General features: G+C 38.5%; 2 protein-coding genes and 1 long non-coding RNA gene across 4 annotated transcripts; 2 read left to right on the forward strand and 1 right to left on the reverse strand.

Moving 5' to 3' along the window:
• The first annotated feature begins 744 nt into the window (after positions 1-744).
• On the forward strand, positions 745-4,183 carry LOC121751925 (serine/threonine protein phosphatase 2A 57 kDa regulatory subunit B' kappa isoform-like). 2 transcript variants are annotated; one of them, XR_006040213.1, is made up of 3 exons: positions 745-2,618; positions 2,945-3,373; positions 4,055-4,183. XR_006040213.1 is itself a non-coding variant. In XM_042146748.1 (2 exons), exons 1-2 carry the CDS (start codon positions 1,503-1,505, stop codon positions 3,281-3,283), a joined length of 1,455 nt encoding a protein of 484 aa, XP_042002682.1. In that variant the 5' UTR covers positions 745-1,502; the 3' UTR covers positions 3,284-3,600. The 2 variants fall into 2 exon arrangements, 1 of the variants encoding a protein (XP_042002682.1); XM_042146748.1 differs by lacking the exon at positions 4,055-4,183 and having other exon boundaries at positions 2,945-3,600.
• Positions 4,184-4,196: 13 nt separating this feature from the next.
• LOC121751924 (cyclin-A2-2-like) lies at positions 4,197-9,064 on the reverse strand. Its single transcript, XM_042146747.1, has 12 exons — positions 8,875-9,064; positions 7,550-7,896; positions 7,148-7,424; positions 6,618-6,751; positions 6,229-6,321; positions 5,795-5,928; positions 5,483-5,558; positions 5,171-5,247; positions 5,041-5,074; positions 4,807-4,956; positions 4,585-4,719; positions 4,197-4,503 (listed from the first exon to the last, which is right to left on the reverse strand). Exons 2-12 carry the CDS (start codon positions 7,850-7,852, stop codon positions 4,450-4,452), a joined length of 1,467 nt encoding a protein of 488 aa, XP_042002681.1. The 5' UTR covers positions 7,853-7,896; positions 8,875-9,064; the 3' UTR covers positions 4,197-4,449.
• On the forward strand, positions 6,678-7,590 carry LOC121751926. The gene is made up of 3 exons (XR_006040214.1): positions 6,678-6,803; positions 7,244-7,372; positions 7,459-7,590. It is a non-coding gene; the product is annotated as an uncharacterized LOC121751926 (long non-coding RNA).
• Positions 9,065-13,555: the final 4,491 nt, after the last annotated feature.

A 13,555-nucleotide genomic window follows, 5' to 3' on the forward strand; every position in this document is an offset into this window, starting at 1 on the left:
GTAGGTAGGACTCAATCTCATCCATTGATCTTATTTATATGAGATGGTGTTTGTTTCACATTTTATTACTACAACTTTAAACGGATATTGTGTGTTAAAAATGAATAAAATCGTAGTATTTTTCATATTTATTATAAAAACAAAAAAATATAGGTATATGAACAAAAAAAAGACACTACTATATCATTGAAGAAAAATGTGGATAGTTCAAAGATTTTGGGTAACTGATTGAAACTAATAATTTTGATCGACGATTACGATTTTCATTTTGGAATCGACATTCTCAATTTGAACCGGAATGATCTTATCAGTTCTATTGCTCTAATTTTGAAACTACAAATTTTGAAATAGTTTAATGAAGTAATAATATAGTATCAACTGCCTAACAATCATGAATATTAATCAGTAGTGGCATAATATGCAAGACTATGAAATTATCAGGTGGCATTTTATCAATAGGTTGCCTATATATATCAGGAGACACAAATTTCCAATGATAAAGCTCCTTTTTTGAGAGCCCACAAGGCCACAATCTTGGCACATGACACATTTCCAATTTCCTAAATGAATTAAAATTCTCTCATTTTTAAAAGACTAGTTATATTTTCAATCTTGGCATTATAGGAATTTTATAAAAAAAATCATTATTGAAATTATGAAAATACTTATAATAAAATTGCATCACAAAATTTGTAAATAAAATGAAAAATAGGAAACATTTGATAAAAAAGAATGGACCAAAAGGCGAAATCCCATGTCGTGGTGATGGTGGATCTTCACTCTGAACCACTGTGAAAAAGCGCAAGCATCATCATTTCCATTTCTCATTTCTTTCCAATTCCCAATTTGTTTTCTTCCCTTCCATTTTGAATTCTTGAAACAAACAACCGCAAAAAGAAAAATTGTGATGAGATTATTGACGACGCCCCTCTCTTTCTCGGCCCATCAATGGCAAATTTCCTAGGTTTTCTGGCACCCACGAACACAGATACCTTTATTGCACATATATCATAACACAATGTATATGTGTAACTAAAGATCCCAGCTTTTCCCCTCTCTGATCATAATGTGTATTTGCGGTTTTTGCAATTTTGTCTTCCCTTTTATTTTCCCCTCTCCTCACTTTTGAGGAATCCTAGGTTTTTCTCTGTTGATTTGCGGTGGGTTGTTCATTGGATTCTGGTTGGGAGCAGCTGAGGAATTTGGGGGGTGCATTGATGAATTTATAGTTATTTTGTTCAGAATTTGTGTAAAGATCTCGTATTTTTGTGTGATTTATGCGATTGTTTTAGGATATTTTTCAATTTAGGTTGGTTTTTTCTCAGGTGCCCAATTTTTTTTATCATCATTGGTTGTTAGTATTATGTTTCTGGGTTAGGTTTTCTTTCATTCCCTATTCTTTACTCCAAAATGCCTTTAATTTGAAGCACTAAAGTTCTAGACTTTTTTTCTTAGAGCTATATTCTTGAGCTTTTCCTTGGATAAATCATCGAGAACCCAGAATGTGGAAACAAATTCTTGGTAAATTGCCTCGGAAATCCCAGAAATCAGATTCTGATTCTCCAAGAAACCCTAGCCCAGGGCCGAATTCGTCGTCTGATGGCGGCCCTGCTGCGAAAAAAGCTTCAGCCGCAGTCTTTCCGGCCTGTGTGATTGCTGGAATCAAGCCTTTGCTAGCCTTCAAGGACGTCCCAAGCTCTGAGAAGATGAATCTTTTCATAAGTAAGCTGAGCCTCTGCTGTGTAGTGTTTGATTTCACTGATCCCATGAAGAATGTTCAAGAAAAGGAGCTTAAACGAGCCACATTGCTCGAGCTGCTTGATTTTGTATCGCAGAGCCCCCAGAAATTCACAGAGCCCGCGATTTTAGCTTCTTGCAAGATGTGCTCAGTTAACTTGTTTCGTGTTTTCCCACCAAGTACTCGGTCTAGTAGCTCGAGTTCAGGTGATAATGACAATGATGACGAGCCAACATTTGATCCGGCCTGGTCACACTTACAGATAGTGTATGATTTCCTGCTCAAGTTTGTGACTTCGCCCTCTTTGGAAACTAAAGTCGCCAAGAAGTATATCAATTGCGCCTTTATTGTGAGAATCATTGACTTGTTTGATTCAGAGGATCCCCGGGAGAGGGACTGTTTGAAGGCGATTCTTCATAGGGTATATGGGAAGTTTATGGTTCATCGGCCATTTATAAGGAAGTGTATGAGCAGTGTTTTCTACAGATTCGTGTTTGAGACGGAGAAACATAATGGGATTGCAGAGTTGTTAGAGATTTTTGGGAGTGTGATCACCGGATTCGCTCTGCCTCTAAAGGAGGAACACAAGATCTTTCTTTCAAGGGTACTGATTCCTCTGCACAAGCCAAAGTCACTGGCGGTTTACTTTCAGCAGCTGTCATATTGTGTGAACCAGTTTATTGAGAAGGAGCCGAAGCTGGCTGGTTGTGTGATTAAGGGGCTTTTGAAATATTGGCCTGTCACGAATAGCCAGAAGGAGGTGATGTTTTTGGGTCAGTTGGAGGAGATTCTTGAAATAATTAACATGGCTGAGTTTCAAAAGGTCATGGTTCCTCTGTTTTGGCGTCTTGGGCACTGCATCAATAGCTACCATTTTCAGGTAAATGGTTTCCTTCGTTGGCTTTTGGAGTTTAGTTCAACTTGTTACACGATATCGATTGTTTTGTTTGGTGTAGTTACTTATGCTAAATACTATTTGTCTCTGGTTACATGATCTATGGGCACATATATTTGTTTCTAGTGCAAATCTTCAATTTATGTTCACTCTAACACAAGTTGGCAGGAATGGTTGTTTTGATCGAGATAGGTTTTTGCTGGTTGGTGTATTTCACACGACGTTGTTTGCTCTTGAACCCTCATTTACTCTCTTGAGAGCTTCTCTATTTTAGCAAGTTTTGTCTTTATACATCAATGGTGACTATGCAGGTAGCCGAAAGGGCTCTTTTCCTGTGGAACAACGATCAAGTGGTGAACCTAATCGCGCACAACCGGCAAGTTATTGTGCCAATAGTGTTCCCAGCTCTGGAAAGAAACGCAGAGCACCACTGGAACCAGGCTGTCCTGAACTTGACTCTAAACGTGAAACGGATGCTGGCAGAGATGGACGACACGTTGATTGTGGCCTGCATTGCAAATTACAAGGAGGACCAAGCGCGTAAAAAGTCAGAGGTGGAGAGACGGAAGGAAGTGTGGGAGCGTCTGGAGAATGCCGCGAGTCTCCAGCCGGTGACAGGTAGGACTGCAGTTCTGGTAAGCTTGGTGTAGAGTGGGCGTTGATGATTCTGCTTGCCTTGGGGGTTTTTGTGGTGGGGGAAACCGAGAAGGAGCCATGTCGGAATCGCCGTAGTTGGCATGGTAAGGACGCCCCGCCTGTTGTTACAAACCCTAATCAGAATCTGCTGTTTCAATGTTTAAATGTCTATTTCTCTTCCCCGGAAAGGGCATGGGAAGGGTCTCTGCCTTAGTTCATATTTTTACTGAACTAACTGTTGTTTGTTAGTCATTTTCTTTTCACTTTGTTTCTTGTTTTCCTACCTTTTTTGGCCAACTTAATTATAATTATTATCTTGTACATCTCTCAACTCATCTATATCCTCTCTCTTTCATACAACCCATCTCCAAAATTATTAAATTCGGGGCCCATCTATGAGACAGACTTGTTGCAAAAAAACAGTTTAATTGAATTTTAATTTTAATAATATAATATAATGAATAATTGATGAACAAACTTTTTTATTTCAAACTAGTACTAGTACTAAATTCATTTTCTCCTCGAATGTTGCACTTATTTAGTGAATATAATGAAAAAAAAATGCAGTATTCAACCCTAAATATCCATTACCTGTATGAAAAAAATCAGTAGAGGTTTACATTATTTGATGTAACATGGCTTGGAGTCTTGGACTAAGAAATTTCAGGAGATGGAATGGGTTAGATTTAACATACGTTAAAATTCAGTGCAAAGATTGCCCCAATTAAAATTCATAAACCCAACGATCACACCACCAATCCTAAAATTTTAAATTTTCTTTGCAGAAGTTTGGAGATGAGAGAGAGAAGTCAAATTTATTAGGAATAACTTACCACCATTGATGTAATGACGAAGGTGTTGATCGACAGATTCAAGAAGCAAGAGTTACCAGAATTCTCACAACCAACTCAAAAAAAAAACAGAAAAGATGAGAGACATTATGTGCTTTTATAAATAGTAGTAGCTCCACATTACATTCATGCCGTTACAAAAGCCTTTCTGGAAGCACCAGAGCTGATTAGTTTACAAAATCAATGGGTGGGATTAACAGATGCTGCAAGATGTACAAGTAAAGAATGGGGACGGCGTCCATTAGTGTCCACTTATCTGCCGGCAGTGGCTGGTCTTCACCAAGTCAGCTGGTTGAAGTAAATATTATCAGGAGACGAGGCTGTTATGCTTAGAATAGCGACTCAACAGATTTCGGTGACCGCAGAGTAGAGACGCATTTGAACTGATGTCACAAACAACACGTTAGAAGAATGCGAACTGCAACTTAACTTGTTTGTGGATAGAAGGATTCTGTCTTGGTTACCTTAGGTTGCTTGTACTTTTCACGGATGGAGTTGAGCATGCTTCCTTTTGTGTTTAGCTGCAAGTCTTGCAATTCTAGAACTGTGTTTTTCAGCTCTGATGCCTTGTGCCTCGTGTAGTGCTCCAGAGTCGGGTTCTGCAAGAGGTGATTTTATTGGTTTTTTGATAGTTGAACTCGAAAATGGGAGGAATGATAGGATTGAGCGGCGTTAGGAATACGAACCCATGGATTTTCCGACTGGTCAAGAGTCCATCTAGCTAGGAATATGGCAGAGGCGGCGGTTAGGGATGGAAGGTATTTGAGGAAACCGTACTCAACGAGAGTTAGTTCTGCTAAGTAATTTGCCAGAAATTCCAGCTCTACAGAAGGAACCTGAGAAATGGGAGCAGTTTAGTCAAGCTGAAGTAACTTCTTTCGGTAGAAACGAACAACTTCTTTAGAGGATTTTTTTTCTACCTTATAAGAAGACTGTGCTGCTTGAATAAACCTCCTTCAGTTAACAAGCAGATGAAAATTTAAAGACAGTCAGCTCTCAGTGTGAAATTAAAAACAAGTAAAGATTGCTGAGTTAAGATGCCGTGCATACCTGAGGAACTTCTTCGGAGTGGGCACGGATATTTGGAATCTCAAGAGGTTCAGAACTCGGCTTTCCATTTTCACCACCTGTCAATGCACATCTACAATTTTAGCAGATGCAGAATGAGAGATTTTGATACTTGAAATTAGAATAGTTTAGGACGGCTATGCTGTTGTCAAATTTTGGTACAAGAGCATCATCTTGCCTAAGTATTTTAAAAGGAAGCACTAAGATAAAGCTAACAATAGAGAAAATGATTCAACAGCCTCTTCTGCATCAGTACGCAAGATGGAAACGGTTATTTTAAAGCGAATTGAGCACCTCTTCTTTTTTGTAGGTGTTGTCGGTGATAAAGCAAAATTCATCCACGCGAGGTGCACAAATTTCTTCGTACTTCCTACAGGGTAATCAGCATATATAGAAAAATCAGTACACAAAGTTGACAAAACATGAAAACAAAATCTCCCGACTAACTAAACTCACTATCTTGATATAATTGAAGAAAACTGATCTAGTGACCACCAACACTTTAATATGAGTGGTGCCTAGAAAAGAAAATGAAATATGGTTGCATGTAGTAACAAAAAACAAACCATTTTTTCCTTGGTAAATATAAAATGGTGAACAACTTACGATGAAATTAGCATGCATGTTACACCAAGAAGTTGCAACTTTTGCTTCTCAATGTAATTCTCAGACAGGTATCTATCTATAAGATTTACAGTGAGGTACAGAGTATCAGGAACCAGCGCATATTCTTCCGAAACCTGATAAAGAGAAAGTATACATAAAATGACTTGAAAGTGAATAAAAATTTTAAAAAAAAAAGCTCTGAAAATGACTGTTGTTTCCCTCACTAAATTGTTTGAAATGAGACTCTCCTTATCTTTGCCTAAGACTACAAAAGGGATTGATGTTAAAAATCTGATTGTGTATTCTGTAAAATTGAAATAAACACCTAACCGATCCTACATAGAGTTCATATGGGAAAATCTTAATTAAGTCAAAGGAAAGATGGTGGTAATATATAGATAAGATCTCAGCTGGTATAAGAGTAAGCAAACTACCTCAACAAGCCAATCAATCAAAATACCCCGCATGCCCTTGGTGATGTCCTGCTGCAACTTTTCCATGTAATCCGGTGAAGGCTTTCGATCAACCTGAAAGAAGAACGAACATAATTAATAATGGATAAAAGAAGTTTCTCAATCAATCCTAATCACAAGAAAATGTTTTATACACCATCCACATCATGAAGAGTTTAAATTTTGAAAGAACCAGAGATGAATCAAGCACATAATCCATCCTAATCGACAATTAAATGGACTGTGAAAGTGCAACTTGTGGAAGCAATATCACCCAAGGCCTCTGATAATCCCATGCTGAGCCACCCACAAGTTCAGACAATAGCAGAAACAAATTTAAGGCTTATAACATTTAGTCAATCTGCACAAACCTGTCTTGCAAATAAACTAGTATATATATCAGCTGCATAAAGGCTACACATCTGCGGATCCCTGTGTCTTGAATCTATATCAATAACTCCCCTTTCTTCCAAGCTCTCCTCTTTTATGCAAAGTGCGCCTTCATCTGCATGGATAGCCAAAAAATGTCAAATGTGGAGTCAAATTTGCACCTTATGGTAAGTATTGAGCAACAATAATGAATACATAGAATTTCATGGGTATAAATGACCAGACTACTTAAACAGCTACAGTTTCAGCTAACTTTATATTCAGTTATTTTAATTTGATCTTCTCCAAGTACCTTGCTTCAAGGATCTCTAGAGTATTGAATATAAGTACCATTCGCATCATCCAAGCTATGTAGGTGATTATGTTGTATTGACAGACCTTACCTTGGCATGTCACATTTTCACTGTACTGTTGTAAAAAGTTTCCCAAAAATATCGACATGTTTAATTTGTTGTAAATTACAATATAGGTTTTAGTTAACATTCCAGAGTTGAATTGTGAATAATCTAACCTCTATCAGATGGACCCCGTTGTGGAAAAATTTTGATGTCTATCTTCAAAGGAACCAAATCTGCTGCAGCTGACACTTCTTCATTTGTAATTTCAGTTGGTTCAGTTGGCAAATCTACAGCAGGACAAATATCCCGGGATCCCTCCGCCTTTACGTCGTGTATCTCATCTACTATGTTTTCAACTTTAACTTCCACACCCTCGGATTTTTTAGCCAAACAAGCAGGTTCCACCTTTCCCTTCTTCTGTAAAGATCCTTTTCTGTCCTGCCTGATAGGCTGATAATGTCCAATGCAATGTCCAATGAAACAGTATTCAACAAATATTTATCGAAGAATGAAGAAGGTGAAAATGAAACAGTGAAGTATGAGAGGTGGAGAACCTCCGGTGGTATCGTTCTCACCTGACCTTTCGCTGCATCAATGCAGTTTATGTACAAATTTCCACAGTTTACATTTGTTACATCCTTAAGAACAGCCCTTTTCTTATGCGGGCGACTAGCGGCCAAACTCTCTGCTGGTTTGTCAGGTGCAGCTCTTTTCAAGCTTGCTCGTGAGACCCGTTTGTCATCTTGTTTTGCTGAAGGATATAGTGGTGGCAATCCACTTGATGAGCCTAAGAGTTTTGCTCGTGCTCTTGTGACTCTTGCAGTAGGCTCCCCAAGGTTGGATGACCTATTCTCGTCATTCATGACTGCATGCTTCATTGAATAAGAGTCTCTGGAACTAAATTAGCATGCCTTCATGGTTGCTGCAAGGATTACAAATAATGCATGTTAAAAACAAGCTAAATCTCCTTTCAAACGTAGCCTATCAATATAAGCACTGTCCAAAATTCAAATATTTCATCAGATTAGCATTTGGTGCTTTATTCCTTTGCTCATGCCTTTTAATTCTGAGCTTTTACTCAGTTTATGGAGAAATTACAATCGGCATTGAAGCAAATTAAACTCGTTTGAACTTGAAGTCATACACCTTTAATAATTACATGCTTTAGACACAAACCCATAAAACAAGCAAATTTACTAAATCTTTTGGTAATCGTCACAAGTATCACATTTGTTAATCATTACATTACATAGTCAAATGGATGCAAATTCAAATTACCAAAATTAAAGTCAACGTCAGTTCAAATTACAAGTGGGAAAGCAAGAAACACAACAAGGGCTGTAAATTTTCAAAATGATACGGTTACTTTCTTGATTCATCAAATCATATAGCAAATCTGTGATATAAAAAAGGTAAAAATACTAATACTAATCAATTTTTAGTAGAATCTGTTCATTTCAACTAAACACTAATAATCCAGTCAGATTGTGAAAATGTTTCCTAAATCTCCACAAATCTTCAAATATATCTTCCTTATTTCACTCACATTGCCATTTCCGCTCTTTTTAAAAACACAAAAAGACCACAACAAACGCAAAATGAGCTACAAAATTAGCGAAAACAAAGCTCCTCAAAGCGCAAGTTAATACCAGAAATGCAAAACTGAAAATCGAGCCTCCAACTCAGATCTATGCAAAATAATTCAAAATTTCAAAATCAGAGCGGAAAAATGCTCAAAAAAAATGAGCAGCAACATTTTCATTTAAAAACCGAACAAAACTCATAAACACAACAACGCTCACACAAAGCAAAAACATCAGCACAAAAAAAAACGTAAAAATATAAATAAACACAAAAAATGCATAAATTCCGTGAACGCCGAGTAAAAACAGAGACGAACACAGAAAATCGGAGGACCAAGCTCGCTACTGCAGCTACAGAGCTTTGAGAGCAGCGTTAGCCTCTCAAATTGAGCAGATCGATCATCAAGCGATATAGAGATTCAAAATGTATGTATAGGTTTACTGAGCTCGTTGAGTGAGTGTGGAGGAAAGGGAGAAGTGCGTGTAATGTGTGTGAGGATATTTATAATGAGGAGCGTTGTATAAGAGCGGGCTGAGGCATAGTTCAAAACCTCTGAATTTCCAAATAATACAATTCCGCTACCTCCACTCCTGATATTTGCTACGACCACGCCCTCTCCGAATTCATGGTTTGCTTTCTATTTTGAATTAACCCAATTTGGTCAAATATAAAGTCCCTGAAATACCTTAACAAGAAAAACGAAATAAAAACAAAAAATGGAACTTAAGGAAAGAGGAAATAAAATGGTAGGAATGTATCGATTAAATACGTGTACTAATGGAAGGAATGTATTACCTTTTCAATTTAGGTATATATGTTCTTCCATGATTGTGAGGATTTGATTTATTTATCCTTCCGTACCATATAATTTATCATGTATTTTTAATAATGTTTGTCTCACAATTTTATCATATTTTATTTTATTCCATGGGATCAATATTTTCACATGATATATACAATTAGGACTTGCATTTCACAGATTTTTAAACTGATTTTTTGAATTATTTTCTAAAATTGTGTAGGGTCAAAATGTGACGAAGGAAGTACATACTAATTTTTTGTAATGTTTGGAAATGACGGATGGAGATATTGTATGTCATTTTTTTAAAATGATTAGGATTTTTGGGTCTAGATTTCTGTTATTTTAAACTCAAAAATAAAATTGATTGGTTTACTATTATAGCATGTAAAAACAACATAGCAACGTTATTAGTAACTTTATGAGTTTCATTTTCTAGTAGTTTTTTAATTTTACGAATGGTATTTTTTAGTATTTTCTTAATTTTGGAGTGACATTTCTAATAGTCACAAATAAAGCAAATTACATGCTTTAGATGTAGACACTAAACTCAAAACAATCTATATAACAACTAAATCAACTAAATTTTATTTTTATCGGCTCAATTGTCATATTTTTTTAATGATTTGCGGAGTCACAACTATGCAAATTCAAACTCTACCAAAAGTCAATGACAAATTGGAAAACATGAAATGCAACAACGTTAAAATTTCATTTTGACCTTAAATCCTTAATCCAGTCAAATTGTGGAAATATTTCCTAAATCTCCTTGAATCTTCGAATATATATTTCGTATTTCACTATTATTGTCATTACTGCTTTTCTTTTAAAAACAAAAAAAAGACCATTCAAAAGGATGACATTTTTTAGTAAGAATTTGATAAAGAAAAAGAGATATAGAATGCAAAAAATGCGATCATTTTATAACAACTTTATGAAATCCCAAGTTTACTTTATCCATCGGATCATAATCATATAGCAACATGATACGCTCCATTTTCTAGTAGTTTTTGAGTAGCAACTTTTTAAGCTCCATTTTCTAGTAGTTTTTGAGTTGCTAGTAGTTTTTGAGTTGCATTTTCTAGTACTTCATGAATATTTGAGTAACATTTCTAATAGGTAGTACTAGATTATTTTGTGGGCCAATTTTTTTTTTCCGAATGTTTACAAAGGTTGATATCTCTATTTGTTTCATAAAAGTGGATTGATTCTAGGAGTAAGGGTGGAAGGAACTTTAGCACCATCAGCAATACTTACAGTATTTTTGAAGTTGATATGCTCTCAACTAGGGGTGGATCGATACGATATATCGTATCGAAAATTTTGTATCGTTATCTGATGAAGCGGCGAATTTTTGATGGTGATGAATGCAGGAAGATGCAGATCACGACACAGAGATTTTACGTGGTTCGATTTACTGAGGTAAATCTACGTCCACGGGAAGAAACGAGGGCAGAGTTGTATTGCTTGATCTGTTTTCTTACAGCTTACAATACAGACTTGCTATTTTGTATTTGATCTCTAGAAAGCGAGAGAGTCTTAGAACGTAACCCTATCTATCTGATCTAGGTTCTATTTATACATTGAACCTAGATCGTGGCATGCAGCCATTTACTAGGTAGTGGATGTCGTGGAGATCGTGGCGATCTTGCATGGGTCCACTATCCTGCATGAGTTAATGACTGCTTGACACCACTAAATAGATCGTGGGTGGTGGAGGTGGAAATCCTGCATGAGTCCACTATCTCCTAGTTCGGTCGAATACTGAGACCGAACTGCTGAATTATGGCCGAGCAGCTTTTGCCGATCTGAGAGTAGAGCTTGATGCCGACCTGAGAGCAACCGAGCTGTAGGCTGGGGCCGAACTCTTTGGTTGTGCCGAACTGAACTTTGATACTCTTTAGTCATGCCGAACTGATACTCTTTCTTGGGCTTTAGGCTGATGGGCTTTACTGCTGTTGGGCTTGTTTGGTACGTACTCTATCACTACCCCCCCCGGAAAGCGAAGTGAATTACTTCGGCATTCTGAAAAAAGGTACGGGGTAAGTTGATGTTCGTCCTCGGTCTTATGAAGTGAACTCTTCTTTGACCGGGCTCGTCTTTGGTCTGATGAAATAAACATCTTTGACCGGACTCGTCTTTGGGCTGATGAAATAAACATCTTTGACCGGACTCGTCTTTGGGCTGATGAAATAAACATCTTTGACCGGACTTGTCTTTGGTCTGATGAAATAAACATCTTTGACCGGACTCGTCTTTGGTCCTAATTTGGCGAGTTTTATCGCTCGGATCGGACTTTCCGTTGTCCTAATTTGGGGATCGGACTTTCCCTTGTCCTAATTCGGCGAGTTTTATCGCGTGGATCGGACTTTCCCTTGTCCTAATTCAGGCAAGTTTTATCGCGAGAATCGGACTTTCGTTGCAGTTCGTTTCAGACGAAGTGCTTGATTCTTAAGCTGAATTGTGGTCTTATATCCTCTTTAGAAGCTTGGACTTCACAATCGTTGGCTTATTGCAGCTCGTTTCAGACGAACTGCTTGTTTAAGCTGAATTGTGGTCTTGTATCCTCTTTAGAAGCTTTGACTCACAATCGTTGGCTTGTATATGTTCTAAGAAGGGGATCAGCCTTCGAAGAACAAGATACCTCAGTAACATTTGTAAGAGACGACACGCACAGAGACAGACAAAACACACAGACAAAACGCACAGAGACAAATAAAGACCAAGTAAACCAAATAAAGCACATTGACTGAACAGGACTCAAGACTGACTGACCGGACTGTCTCTTACAAATGGAACTTTTTGAGGTTGGAAATGTGCCATGTTCGGGGTACCTGTTCTCCTGACATGTGAGCCAATTTGTAAGACCCTTTGCCGAGGACTTCTGACACCCGATACGGACCTTCCCATGTGGGTTCGAGCTTGCCCAGCTTTTCTGCTCGGCTTACTTCGTTGTTTCTCAAGACGAGATCTCCCACTTGAAATTGCAGCTTCTTCACCCTTTGGTTGTAATACCGGGCTACTTGCTCCTTGTACTTGGCTGCTTTTATGCATGCCAATTCTCTTCTTTCTTCGGCAAGATCTAGCTCGGCTCTCAGTCCGTCGTCATTCATTTCTGAGGAGAAATTTAGAGTTCGGGGACTGGGTACGCCGATCTCCACCGGAATTACGGCTTCAGTGCCGTACACCAGACTGTACGGAGTTTCACCATTGGAGGTTGTGGGTGTAGTTCGGTAGGACCATAGGACTTGAGGGAGATTTTCTACCCATTGTCCTTTGGCTTGTTCTAACCGAGCTTTTAACCCTTTCACCAGGATACGATTTGTTACCTCCGTTTGTCCGTTTGCTTGTGGATGAGAGACCGAAGTGAACCGCTGTTGAATATTCAGCTCTTGGCACCAATTCTTGAACGTCTTGTCGGTGAACTGAGTCCCGTTATCCGAGATGAGGATGTGGGGTATGCCAAATCGGCACACTATGTTCTTCCAGACGAAATCCAATGCCTTCGAGCTCGTTATCGTAGCTAATGGTTCAGCTTCCACCCACTTCGTAAAGTAGTCCACGGCAACGATTAGGAATTTCATTTGCCGAGGAGCTTGAGGAAGTGGTCCCACTATGTCTATGCCCCATTGCATAAAAGGCCAAGGGCTCTGCATAGTGGATAGATCGGTCTGCGGCATCCTTGGGATGTTTGCATGGATTTGGCACTTCGGGCAGGTCTTGACGAGCTGCACTGCTTCTTGTATCAAGGTTGGCCAATAATATCCCCATCTTAGAACTTTTTTAGCTAAGGCTCTAGCTCCGATGTGGCTGCCGCACGATCCTTCATGAACTTCTCTGAGGATGTAGTCCGTCTCTTCTGGTCCTACGCACCGCAATAATGGCTGGAGGTAAGACTTTCTAAAGAGGACTCCTTCATGAAGTTCGTACCGAAGTGCTCGGCACGTGATCTTCCGAGCTTCTCTCTTATCCTCGGGCAATTGTCCTTGATCCAGATACTGCAAGATCGGCGTCATCCAGTTCGGCGAGCTGGATACTGAATGTACCTCGGCTTCATCAATGCTTCGATGCATTAATTCTTCCGCCTTTGAGCTTGGATCTGAGGCCAACTTACTTAAGGTATCTGCTCGGCTATTTTCCGCTCTGGGAATGCGGGTTATCCGAAAATAGGAGAAACTTCGGCTGATGCTTTGCGCTT

This window comes from Salvia splendens, chromosome 10 (genome assembly GCF_004379255.2).
Source record: "Salvia splendens isolate huo1 chromosome 10, SspV2, whole genome shotgun sequence".
Taxonomy (NCBI): domain Eukaryota; kingdom Viridiplantae; phylum Streptophyta; class Magnoliopsida; order Lamiales; family Lamiaceae; genus Salvia; species Salvia splendens.